Genomic DNA, 11,609 nt, shown 5'->3' with positions numbered 1-11,609 from the left:
GGATCCGCATGGTAGGGGCTGGATCTGTCTTGTCTATCCTTGTGTTTTGTTTATATTTTATTTATTTATTAGAGAGAGAGAGAGAACGCACAAGCAGGGGAGTGGGAGAGAGAGAAGCAGTCTCCCCACCAGCAGGGAGCCTGACTCAGGGCTTGATCCAAGGGCCACAGGATCATGACTTGAGCCAAAGGCAGATGCCCAGCCACTGAGCCACCCAGGCGCCCCTCATCTTCTTGTTCCTAGTCTTAGTATCTGGGACAGTGTAGGCATGTAACAAGTACAGTGCATATTGTTTGCGAAGAAGTCTGCTCAGTCTGTCATTCCTCTGTCCTTTCTCCCTGCTTTTAAGACATCATTGGTATTTTGTAGTTCTATTAAAAAATATCTAGGTATGGATTATTTTTTACTCATTCTGATCAGTGTGTTCTATTTCCTGTATCTATGAATTCATATCTTTCATTGGTTTTGGGAAATTCTCAGCTAGTATCTCCTCAAACATTATTTTTCCTCCATTCTTTGGCTCTCCCCTTTGGGGACTCTGATTAGCATTATGCTAGATCTTTTCATTCCATCCCTCATGTTGTTTAAACTCTCTTCTATATCTTTCAGTCTTTGGGTCACTGTGATGCCATCCAGGTCTGTCTTCCAGTTCACCAATTCTCTCTTTGGTTATGTCTGATGTGCTGTTTAATCCATAGTCTGAAGGATTTTTGTCATTGATACGAACACTGGCAACTTTGTATGCTGACAGTACTTTATTGAGGTATAACACATTTAGGAACATGCCCAGATTTAACTGTGTAGCTCAATGCATTTCTTTTTTTTTTTTTTTAAGATTTTTATTTATTTAAGAGAGAGAGATAGTGCATGAGCAGGGGAGGGAGAGAAGCCGAGGAACAAGCAGACTCTCTGCTGAGGAGGTAGCCCTGAAGCAAGGCCAAGTGTCAAGACCCAAGACCATGACCTCAGCAGAAGTCAGGTATCTAACTGACTGAGCCCTCCAGGCTCCCCAGCTCAATACATTTCAACCAATGTACATGTGTATTGATGCTGATAAAGACCCAGAACATTCCAGTGATCTTGGAAACTTGCCTTGTGTCCATTGTTAGTCAATTCCAGTGACCATTCTCATGTCTAAAACCCATAGATCACTTTTTCCCCCAAAGATTTTATTTATTTATTTGACAGAGAGGATCACAAGTAGGCAGAGAAGCAGGCAGAGAGAGAGGGAAGCAGGCTCCTGCCGAGCAGAGAGCCCCTTGTGGGGCTCGATCCCAGGACCCTGAGATCATGACCCTCTGAAGGCAGAGGCTTAACCCACTGAGCCACCCAGGCGCCCCCATAGATCACTTTTTCTTGCTCCCGACCTTCTTATCGATGGAGTCACAGGCTGTAATTGCATTCGGCTTCTTGGACTCAACACGTTTTTTGAGACTCATCTTGGTGTTGTCCGAGTTCTTGATGGGGATCACATGGTTCCCTGAGCTTTTTGGGGGAAGAATGCATAACAACTGATTTTCCTTCAAATGTCCAGCATCTTCACAGATCTGGGAGCACCAGAGTTCTTCTAGGAGTTGAACACATACGTGTGGAGGACATGGGGACACAGGAAGCAGCTGCTGCCAGAGAGGCCAGCAGGAGCCAAGTCAGGCACTATGTCATCCTTCAGCAAGCTCTCGCTGTGTCAGGTTCTAGGGAACAAACAGACACGATCCCTGGCCTGGTGGGGTTCACTCTACAGGGCCTTGGAGAACACAATCAGGAGCTTGGGCCTTATCTGAGGGCTCTAATAACAGCTGGACGTTTTTAGGAGAGGAATGAGAGAACCAGGTGGCTGCGTAAGCAACTGGGAAGAAGAGAGAGAGGAAGGACAGGGAGCTCTGAGAAGAGGTTCTCGCCGGTTCAGGGGAGAGAGGTTGGCCCTGCTGAAACCTTGGCAATGGGATGGAGAGGAGGTGAAGGTAGGGGGCCTCCCCGACTGGACTCTGTGCCTAGGTCCTGTGCTCCAGCAGGAAACCGGACCATTTTTCCAGCAGGAAACCGGACATGGAGGCTCAGCCCCACCTTTGCCTTTAGCTTGGAAAAAACCCAGGGAATGAGAAGCCTCTTTTTTCCTCCCCTTCTCCCTCTTCCCATCTTACTTCTGGAGTTAAGCTTCTCTCATTCCTACCTGCGTGGGAAGTGCTGCCTGACCACTCTCGGGTGGCATCCCTTCTAAGCTGAGATGGGGCATCCTGCTAAGCTTGGAGGCCTAGGTCGGGCACCAGTCCCACTCAGTCTGCCTTTCCCCAACCCTGGCCCTGCCCCACGGGCTCTGCATCCGAGAAAGATGAGCACACGCACACCCCCGGCCAAGTCTTTGCCCAGAAGGCAGGGAACCAGAAGGGTAAGCAGAGAGGCCCTCTGGTATCTTCCCCACCTACTACCTTGTGTTTGGGTGGGGGGTAGGGCCCATCCTTCTGCGGTAAACTCTCCTCTCCTACTGGGAGCCGCATCAGTGCCCCCATAGCCCCTCCCTTCATGCTCTGCTCCCTGAGATCATGGGCCTGTCCCTTGCCATCTTACCTATGCCAACCTCTCAACAGGGGAAAATCCCTCTCTCTCTTTTGGGCCTTTGTGGGGCTGTTCCCATCTGGCTAAGGGCAGGAGGCCTGAACCCCAACATCCCTGCTTCCCGTTATCACACTCATTGCTGTTCTGACCTTGCCAGTAACTTGTCTGTCTCCCGCTGCTCGATTCCAAGCTCCAGGCAGAAAAAGACTCGATCTTGTCTGAGTTTTGCTGTGTCCCTCCTGCCCAGTCCGGGGCCTGGCTCACAGGGTAGGTGCTCAGTAACCTTTTATGAACAAATGGGTGAGATGACATCATCTGGGTCGGGGGAAGCCAAGGAGACTTTTTGACATCAGGAGCTCCTTTGCTGGGAGTGATGCTGATGGGAGAGCGCGAACTGCCCCCATCAGGATTGCCTGGTGAACTTGTCCCTGCCCCTCTCCCCGTTTGCCACCCCCCCCCTCACCGTACTTGGTTCTTCCTATACCCTGGGGTGAAACCCTTCCATTCCATCACCCCATCTCCATCCCCCGGCTCCTGGAGGCCCGTCGCTTCCCAGTTTGGATTTGCCTCGCTAGAGTTTCCAGGCAGCCCACCACGCTGTATGTCCCTGCTGGTTTGCTTTCCGAAGTGGGAAGTGCCCTAAATCCACCCTATTCCTCCAAGGTCACCAAGGAGCACAGCATAGAGCCCACCCCCAGGGTCTGATCACCAGTGTTGGAGTCCCCACCCTGTCGCTTGCCATCGGTGACTCTGAGCAAGTTACTTCCTGTTTCTGTGCTCCTGTGTCCACATGTACGGCAGCAAGAGTGGAGGCCAACGACCCCCCCCCCATCTGCATTAATGTCGTACACAGCGCCCTCCCGGGGGAGCAGGGCCGATCTAGGGCATCCGAGGGATAGCGCAGAAAGGATGGGCCCGTCCAAGACAGTGTGCCTTCCACCCTCCTCTCTCAAGCCTCTCCCTCTGGGGAGGTCTGGTCACTGGGTCATGAAGAGGCACAAGCGGTCCCAGGGAGAGGCTCCCCACGCCGAGGGACAGAGGCCTCTTGCCCACAGCCAACACCAACCTGTCAGGCATGCGAGTGAGCTGGCTTCAACATGATCCTCTTGCCCTGGTCAAACCTCGGATTTCCGTGACCCTGACCAACATCTGGACAGCGCTGTGTTCACGTTCATTTTACAGGGACCAGATGGGAGTCTGGGGCTGGCAAGTGACTTGTAGCTGGAAGGGCGCGGCGAGTTATGTCGTGAACACAGGGCCCATTGGTGCCAGGTCCTCGGCTCCTTTATCTGCCCCCACGGTTGCAGCGATCTGCTGCTGAGCCGTAAGGCCTGGAGGCACAGCTCGACTCTCCGATCATGCTCCTGGGGTCTGAGAATTTGGAGTTCCACCAGGACAGGGTGGGGATGGGTTTTCTCTGCTCAACTGGGTCTGGCCGTTGACAGCTGGGACCTGTCTTATCCTCCCACGGGGATAGTTGATGCTGCCTTTTGACCCAACTCCTCAGTGTGGACCCTCCACGGGGCTCCTCACCGCATGGTGACTGGGTTTCTGAGCGGATATCCCAGGAGACAGAAGGCAGAGGTCGCCAGTTTCTTTAGGACGTGGCCCAGGAAGTGGCCCAGTGTCACTCCTGGCACATTCAGCTGGCCAGCGATAGAGGAAGGCATGCACTGACCCTGCCTGTCCACAGGAGATGTGTCAAAGAATTTAGGGGCCATTGTTTGAAACGGCCAGAGCCTGAGTAGCCTCTGTTCTTAGGTGAGGGGCTCAGGGAAGATTTTTTTTAAAAAATATTTTATTTGGGGCGCCTGGGTGGCTCAGTGGGTTAAAGCCTCTGCCTTCAGCTCAGGTCATGATCCTGTGGTCCTGGGATCGAGCCCCGCATCGGGCTCTCTGCCTGGCGGGGAGCCTGCTTCCTTCTCTCTCTCTGCCTGCCTCTCTGCCTACTTGTGATCTCTCTCTGTCAAATAAATAAATAAAAATCTTTTTAATAAATAAATAAATAAATAAATATAAAAATATTTTATTTATTTATTTGACACAGAAAGAGAGCACAAGCAGGGGGAGTAGCAGGCAGAGGGAGAAGGAGCAGCAGGCTCCCCGACCAGCAAGGAGCCCAATGCAGGACTTGACCCCTGGACTCTGAGATGGTGACCCTGACCGGACGGCAGACGCTTCACCAACTGAGCCACCCAGGCACCCCTAGAGGGAAGGTTTTTAAGGAAAAACCACCAATCTGATGTAACAGGTGCCACAGGAGAGACACGTCTAGGGAAGGGACACTCCACTCTGCTTGAGGAGCTCCGAGCAGGCTTCTCAGAAGAGGTGATGTCGGAGGCAAGGGCATTGGGGTATGCAGACGAGCCCAGGCAAAGGCAAGAAGCCGGGAGAGAACAAAGGGTTTGGGCAACTACCAGTGATGCAGTGTGGCTCTGGGGTGGGCAGAGCTGCGGAGATGCAGAACCCCAGGGACGTGTGGGGACCAGACTGCAGAGGACACTCACAGCTGAGAAGTACACACACGCATGAGAGCCAGGGACAGTCCATCAGACGCTTAGCGCTGCCGTTAACCTTGAGGGAGACGCCAAAGAGGAGGAGGTGGGTCTGGGAGGGAAGTGGTTTTGGACCGGGAGACTCCGAAAGGCCTTTGGGGCATTCAGGAAGAGATCCCACTTCGACCTGGGTTTGGTCAGCTCCGGGATGAGGACCCCATAAGACGTGGGGAACCTTGAATGTCAGGGTCAACGTCCAGGTCTGTATTCCACAGGCAGGAAAGAGCTAGGGAAGGACTTTAGTAAGAGATCGCAACGGCTAATGCTTAGCGAGGGCCCTGCACATGTGGGCGCCGTCCCAAGCATTGTCCCTGAACTTATCTGAACCTCGCAGTAATCCTGTGAGGGTCAAATGCTGGCAGAGTTCCCCGAAGTGAAGAGATCACCGCTGGTGATATAGAACATCATGGCATGAGGTGGTTTCGACGGCCGAGCTGATAAAATGTAAACAGAATAAAAACAGAAAAAGCCATCGAATCAATGAACTGCGTGATTTGCCTTTCAAGGAATGGAGAAGTTATAATAACTTGCCCGAGGTCCGGTGAGACACAGAGCCAGGATCTGAAACCGTGGCAGCCCGACTATGAAGGCCCGAGTTCTGAACCATCTTTTGACGCTGGACAGGAGGCCATCCACAGTGTGGCACTTCGAGAAGAACCATGTGGCCACAGAAGGTGCGGCAGCAGAGAGTGGAGTGGGCTGTCAGATGGCACCCTTGGGAGAATGGAGTCTGCAGTCAGAGGGGTCTAGAGTGGGGCCACAGGACGGGAGGAGGGCACAGACAGGGTAGAGTTCCTTCAAGAAGGGGCAGAATCGGTTGACCCACTGGGCGCTGAGTGTGAAAACAAGGACAACTCCCACATATGGAGCCTGGAAAATGGGTACAGTGTCGGGGGGTACGAGGCAGCTGGCACAGACCAGCAGGAAGCCATGGGGCCGGGGTGGCCAGTAGCCACGGCTTCTCATCCCGGCTGGGGCGCTCACTAGGCGTCTGTCAAAGGAATGGATGAACGAGCTGTATGATCTTGGGCAAGTTGCAGGAATTTTATATATGATCTCTGGGTCTCTCTTTTTTTGGGTGCAAAATAACAGATTGGACTAGAATGTGTGAAATAAAATGGAAGGTACTTTCCTAGAAGAGGTAGGCATTCCTCTCTCCATGCGGTGTGCTACATGGGCACCCCAAAACAGGGGTTCTAGCCTTGGCTAGCTGTAAGATTAACCGAGGCCCCATTCAACACCACGAAATCCAGTATTCCTGGATATAAGGCCCAGGGATGGATAATTGGTGGGTTGTTTTTTAAAAAAAAAAATTTTTTTTTTTTTTTTAGATTTTATTTGACAGAGAGATCACAAGTGGGCAGAGAGGCAGGCAGAGAGAGAGGAGGAAGCAGGCTCTCTGCTGAGCAGACAGGCCGATGTGGGGCTCAATCCCAGGACCCTGGGATCATGACCTGAGCCGAAGGCAGAGGCTTTAACCCACTGAGTGGTGGGTTGTTTTTTTTAAATTTTATTTTATTTTATTTATTTGAGAGATAGAGAGTGAGAGAGAGCATGAACCATGGGGAGGGGCAGAGGGAGAGGGAGAAGCCGGCTTCCTCTGAGCAGGGAGCCGGACATGGGGCTCGATCCCAGGACTCGGAGATCATGATCTGAGCTGGAGTCATGCCCAAATGACTGATCCCCCCAGGCACCCCAGGATGGGTAGTTTTTGAAGCTGCCCAGATGACTGCAATGGGTGGCTGGATGATGGCTTTTACCCTTGAGCCTCCAGGTACCCAGTTTGAAAACCACGGGTCTAGGTGCAGACTGGGATCCCTTCCAGGCCCAGGCCCTCAGACTGAGACTTGTGGCTGAGAACGGGCTAACTCTTTCTACGTTTCATCTTCCACCCACCAACCAAAACCTTCTGACAGCTGGGGGGCAATGCCAGGGTTTCTCCAGCACATACAACTGAGGTCCTGGGACAGGAGAATTGTTGGAGACTCCCCTGTGCGTTGTGGAGCCCAGCACCCCTGGCTTGCACCCACTGGATGCCAGGAGCACATCCCCCGATTGAAAACGTCCCCATTGAAAACGTCCCCAGATGTTGCCAAAGGTCTCTTGGGGCAGAACCCACGCCCCTCCCCCACTGCCACCGTCCTTCCAGAGGAGAACCACTGTGCCACCCTGAGTCTCCCGTCCCCCTCTGCCCTCCCCAGTTGCAGACAGAGGCCAGGCAGGGGTGGAGGCCATCTGACAACAGGTTTACTTGGCCTTGGCAGGAGGGACGCCTCTGTGGGAGGCCACAGCTTCACAATGTTAAATGGAGGGAGAGCCTGCCAGCAGGCCGACTGATGTGGTCTCAGCTCTAAAGGGAGGGAGTTTTCCAAAACACTCATTCCCGGATTCCCAATCAGTCACAAGAGAGCCAGGAGGAGCTTCTGGGGCAGGCAGCCCCTGCTTTCCGAGAACAGGCGGGAGGGGGCGTGGGAGGGGTGGCGAGGAGGGGATTCTTTCCTTCTGTAGATAATTTCCTGGAACCAGCGGCTGGCTCTCCTGTATGATTAGTTGAGGGCTGGAGGGGAGGAGATTTCCAGTGGGGTGCCTGGGTCCCGGGAGGCCCTCTGACACTGGGATCAAGGGGACGTCTGGGCTTCCGGGTCTGGAAGGCTGAACCTCTGGGAGTGGAACTCAGGGGCTGGCTGATCCCCTTGGAGGGAAGTGGAAGTTGTGGGTTCATGGTCTTTAGAACTGGAGGCTGGGAGGCCGTGGAAACCCTCACTCGTCCTTTTTTCTTCCAAGTAACTGGACCTGAGGGCAGACAGAGAGTGGGAGGCCTGGGATGGGGGTGGGGGAAGGTACTGGGGGGCTCAGAAGTGACGAGGCCCCTACCGCCCTTACCCCGCCCCCGACTCACTCCACCATGAGGCTCAGAACACCCAGCAGGAAGGCAGCCACCAGGAGAGCGAGGAGCAGAACCCTGGCTTCCCAGAGATCGTGACTTCCTGCAGGGAACCCAGGAAGCAGTGAGGGACCCGGCGACCTCTCCAGCCAACGCAGTGTGGGCGGGGTCGGGGGGGGGAGGGTTGGTGGCCGAGAGCTCGGAGACCTGAGCCAGGGGAGGCCGGGCGGAGGGGTAGAACCTGGGAGGCAGCGCTTTCGGGGCCAGCAGCAGACGTCGAGTTCCTGGCAGGTGGAGCAGTTGTACACGACGGTGCTGCCCCCTGCAGGACACAGCGGGAACGAGCTGGGGCGGGGGAAGCCCCGGCTCCGCCTCCCACAGTACACCCCCCCCCCCCGCCCCCGGGCTCCGCCACAACAGCCAGGCTCTCCTCGAGCACCCCAGATGCCCGCGTCCTCACTACTCTTTCCTTTTCTACTCACGGCAGGCAGGCGCACAGAGAGCTGAAAGCAAAGACAAGGAGGCGTGGGGGGAGGGGAGCCGCTCGGCCACGCCCCCCCTTTTCCCAGCGCCCGGGCGCCCCCATCCCTGGCGGCATCAGTACCTTCCCTGGTGTAGGCGGGGAGCTTGGTGTTTTGCAGCCAATGCCGATACAAAGGGAGAGAGGAGAGAGACCCTTTGATCTCTGGGGAGAGAGGGCAGCAGTGTCTCCCGGTGCCTTGCCAGGGCGGGCTCACCTCCACCCTTCCCAAGCAGCACCTCCCCGATCGCGGATCACACCTTCCCGGCTCCTGCCCCTGCCTCCCCGCCCCCTCGCGGCTGCCCCTCCAAGGCCCTGGGTCGTGCGTTGCCCCTTGGCCTCACCCATGACCCTCAGGACTCTGTGAGTCTTCTCTATGACATTGTTCATGGACGTCTCATCTGTGGAGACAGGCGGGGACCTGTGATTCTCTCCGCGGGGGAAGAGGCCAGAGTGTCTAGAGAGGGCTGTGGTCTGAGGGGGCAGCTGAGGGGCCCAGCTGGGAAGCCACAGACTGTGCCACTCGGGGTGTGGTGGGCCCGGTCCCTGGATGTCTGAGCTTACCTAAGGCAAAGGCAGGGAAGCTCCAGGAGGCCCTACAGTCCTTCCACCGAGCTTCTACTCGGCTGCAGAGTTTAGCCAGGCGTCCCGCCAAGTCACGGTCTGGGAGGTGGCAGAGGACACAGGCCTGGGCTGTCGCCAGGAAAACTCCACCTAAGGCCAGCATCCACATGAGGCCTGCTGGCGGGTGGCAGACGGGTGCCCGCCCCACTGAGGCCGCGAAGGCCTCCGAATCCTATAATCCTAGTTCCAACTCTTTGCCTGGAGATTGGAGCATGTTCCAGAACAGCTGGGGATTCTAGAACATTATGGAATGGTACCCCTGTTCCATCTCTGGCTGGGGCAAAGGTGGGGCCCAAGGAACTCAGGACCTGAAGACCAGGGCAGAGAAAGCAGGGCTTCTGCTACGAAGGGGACAGCGCCCCCCAACCTGGCCCTCAGCACTCTTGACAAGTTTGAGGTTCCACAAAGCAATTTTATTTTTCTTCTTGTAAATCATGACCAGCGATAGATAATGAGCGAGTGCTTCCCCCGGTGAAGAAGCTGTGCATGAGTCTCCCATTCATGGGGGAACCAGAAATCCCACCCCTTTCCCTGTCCTCCCCCCGCCTCTTCTGTTCATCTCCCCTCTGCCCTGGGCAGCCTGGGCCTTCCCAGCCATCTCCTAGCAACGTGCCCATAGTTGCCTTAGCAACGTGCCCATAGTTGCCTTAGCAACGGAAAGTTCTGCATGGGCCTCCTAGGCCTGGCTGGGCCCAGGGACTTCTCTTACCTTCCACCCGGAAGATCCTGGTGACTCAGACCTCCACCGGCCTGTCCTGCCTACGTGTGCACAGTCTACATGCGTCCTACATGTCCTATATGCATGTGCACAGCATCCCCCTTTCTGATGAAACTCCTCACTCTCGATTTACTTGAAAGAGTCACCGGGCAACCCCAAACCGGCCTAGGCACGCAGAGCCCATGGATACCGTCTCTGGCAATGCAGACAGGAGCCGGGACGGCAGAGACCAACACATCGATCAGACACACTGGCTGGCACACGTGAGCACGTGAACAAAGCAAGCCCAGGACCCAAGCAGATGCTGCCCTCGTCCCTGTGGCCAGCTCCAGCAATATGGGGCCCTAGAAAACACTTGGGTATCTAGAGTATGGGCATTCTCTCCAGTTCCCTAAGCCGACCTAGGGTAGGGTGTAGCCTTTCTGTCTCCCTTAGTAGGTGACCTGGGACGTGGCGAAGAATCCCCCTTCCCATATTCTAGAGTGTTCTGGCCTCTCTTTGGTCAGGCCAGAGCAGGCCCATTCAGCAGCAGGAGAATCCACGGTCCAGGAGACCACATCACACCTATCCGAAGTCCTTCTCCCACACTCCAGTGTTCCTCCAGGGTCCTGCTAGGCTGAGCCTGGGCAGAGAGGTGTGCCGACTTTTCTAGAACCTTGAATACTGAGCTCCACCAAGGAGACGCTAGAGGCCGCCAGTCTCCGGCAGGGACAAGCCTGGGAACCTTCCCCACCCATCCCAGATTGAGCACCAGTCCAGACCCTTCCCGTGGCTGTGAGCCTTCAGTGCGCTTAGACTTGGGAGCTGCTGCCCACGCCTGGGCTCCAGTCAGGTGCAGCGGGAGCCCTGACTCTCATGGCTCCAGAGGCAGAGCTACGAGGCTTCAGGGGGGCTTCGTTCCCTTTGCTGTCCACCCTCTCCCCCACCCGGCCCAGATGGGAAGGCGGCGGTTTCAGTGCCGCACGAAGCGCAGAGATCGCGAGTTGAGCAGGTCTTCGGGGTCAGGGAAGACGGAGTCTAGACGGAAACCGTGCTCCAGAGCCACCCGCAGCACCTCCTCCAGGAAGCTGGGTGCGCCCACCACCTCCCGTAGCTCTCCTGGCCCCCCAGTCCACAGAGGCTGCAGACCCAGTCTCCTATACTCTGCCTCGGGGAGTTCTGCGGGACAGGGGGCCCACTCCAGACGAAAGTGCGGGCCTCCCTCTGCCCTGCCCTCACTGGCCACCCCAAATCTGGCCCGCATGGCCCCCAGGCACTCGGAGTCCGTGCAGAAGATGTTGGCTCGGAAAGTATCCACCTGTGCGGAGCTCAGCTCGTAGTGGTGCGGGCCCCGGCGCGCGGAGAAATGCACCAGGCGGGGGCTGGCATCTACATCTGCGTGGAGCAGGGCAGCTGTGGGTACAGGGGCCCCCCGAGAGGTCTCCAGTTCCCGCAGGGCATCCAGGAGGGGCTGGATCTGGTAGAAGTCAGCCTCTGCCCTTAGAAGGGCTGTCTCCCCATACCCGCGGGGCAGGTCCAGGCGGCCCAGTCGCAGGAAATTGAGGATGTGCCGGAAGGCCTTGCCATCTCTGTCAATGAAGTAGTGGCCACCTCCCTGGGGGTTGAGGTTGGGGGGTATGGGGGTGCCCGCCCTAAACATGGCCCCCAGCATAGAGTCTGGGAAGCGAGTCAGGGTCTCCAAAGTGGTGGAATAGAGTGTGCCCCCCACATTCAGGGTCACAGGGCCCCCAAAAGAGGGGGGCGAAGAGGGCACAG

At 56.1% G+C, this 11,609-nt stretch overlaps 2 protein-coding genes across 2 annotated transcripts; both read right to left on the bottom strand.

Moving 5' to 3' along the window:
* Positions 1-8,003: 8,003 nt before the first annotated feature.
* Positions 8,004-9,245, bottom strand: TMEM95 (transmembrane protein 95). The gene is made up of 6 exons (XM_044250584.1): positions 9,077-9,245; positions 8,857-8,913; positions 8,597-8,677; positions 8,475-8,495; positions 8,234-8,314; positions 8,004-8,095 (listed from the first exon to the last, which is right to left on the bottom strand). Exons 1-6 carry the CDS (start codon positions 9,243-9,245, stop codon positions 8,004-8,006), a joined length of 501 nt encoding a protein of 166 aa, XP_044106519.1.
* A 282-nt stretch (positions 9,246-9,527) lies between these two features.
* Positions 9,528-11,605, bottom strand: KCTD11 (potassium channel tetramerization domain containing 11). The gene has a single exon (XM_044248962.1). It carries the CDS (start codon positions 11,503-11,505, stop codon positions 10,807-10,809), a length of 699 nt encoding a protein of 232 aa, XP_044104897.1. The 5' UTR covers positions 11,506-11,605; the 3' UTR covers positions 9,528-10,806.
* Positions 11,606-11,609: the final 4 nt, after the last annotated feature.

The sequence above is a fragment of the Neovison vison genome, chromosome 5, assembly GCF_020171115.1.
Source record: "Neovison vison isolate M4711 chromosome 5, ASM_NN_V1, whole genome shotgun sequence".
NCBI classification, from domain to species: domain Eukaryota; kingdom Metazoa; phylum Chordata; class Mammalia; order Carnivora; family Mustelidae; genus Neogale; species Neogale vison.
This window is presented reverse-complemented; position numbering and strand designations above follow the sequence as displayed.

Excerpts from the sequence above, each read along its gene's own strand:
- TMEM95 (XM_044250584.1), bottom strand. The coding sequence starts at position 9,245 with ATGTGGATGCTGGCCTTAGGTGGAGTTTTCCTGGCGACAGCCCAGGCC. Across the intron at positions 8,914-9,076 it reads CTTCCCTGCCTTTGCCTTAG|ATGAGACGTCCATGAACAAT; the intron begins GTAAGCTCAGAC and ends CTGTCTCCACAG. Across the intron at positions 8,315-8,474 it reads TCTCTGTGCGCCTGCCTGCC|GGGGCAGCACCGTCGTGTAC; the intron begins GTGAGTAGAAAA and ends TGTGTCCTGCAG.
- KCTD11 (XM_044248962.1), bottom strand. The coding sequence starts at position 11,505 with ATGCTGGGGGCCATGTTTAGGGCGGGCACCCCCATACCCCCCAACCTC.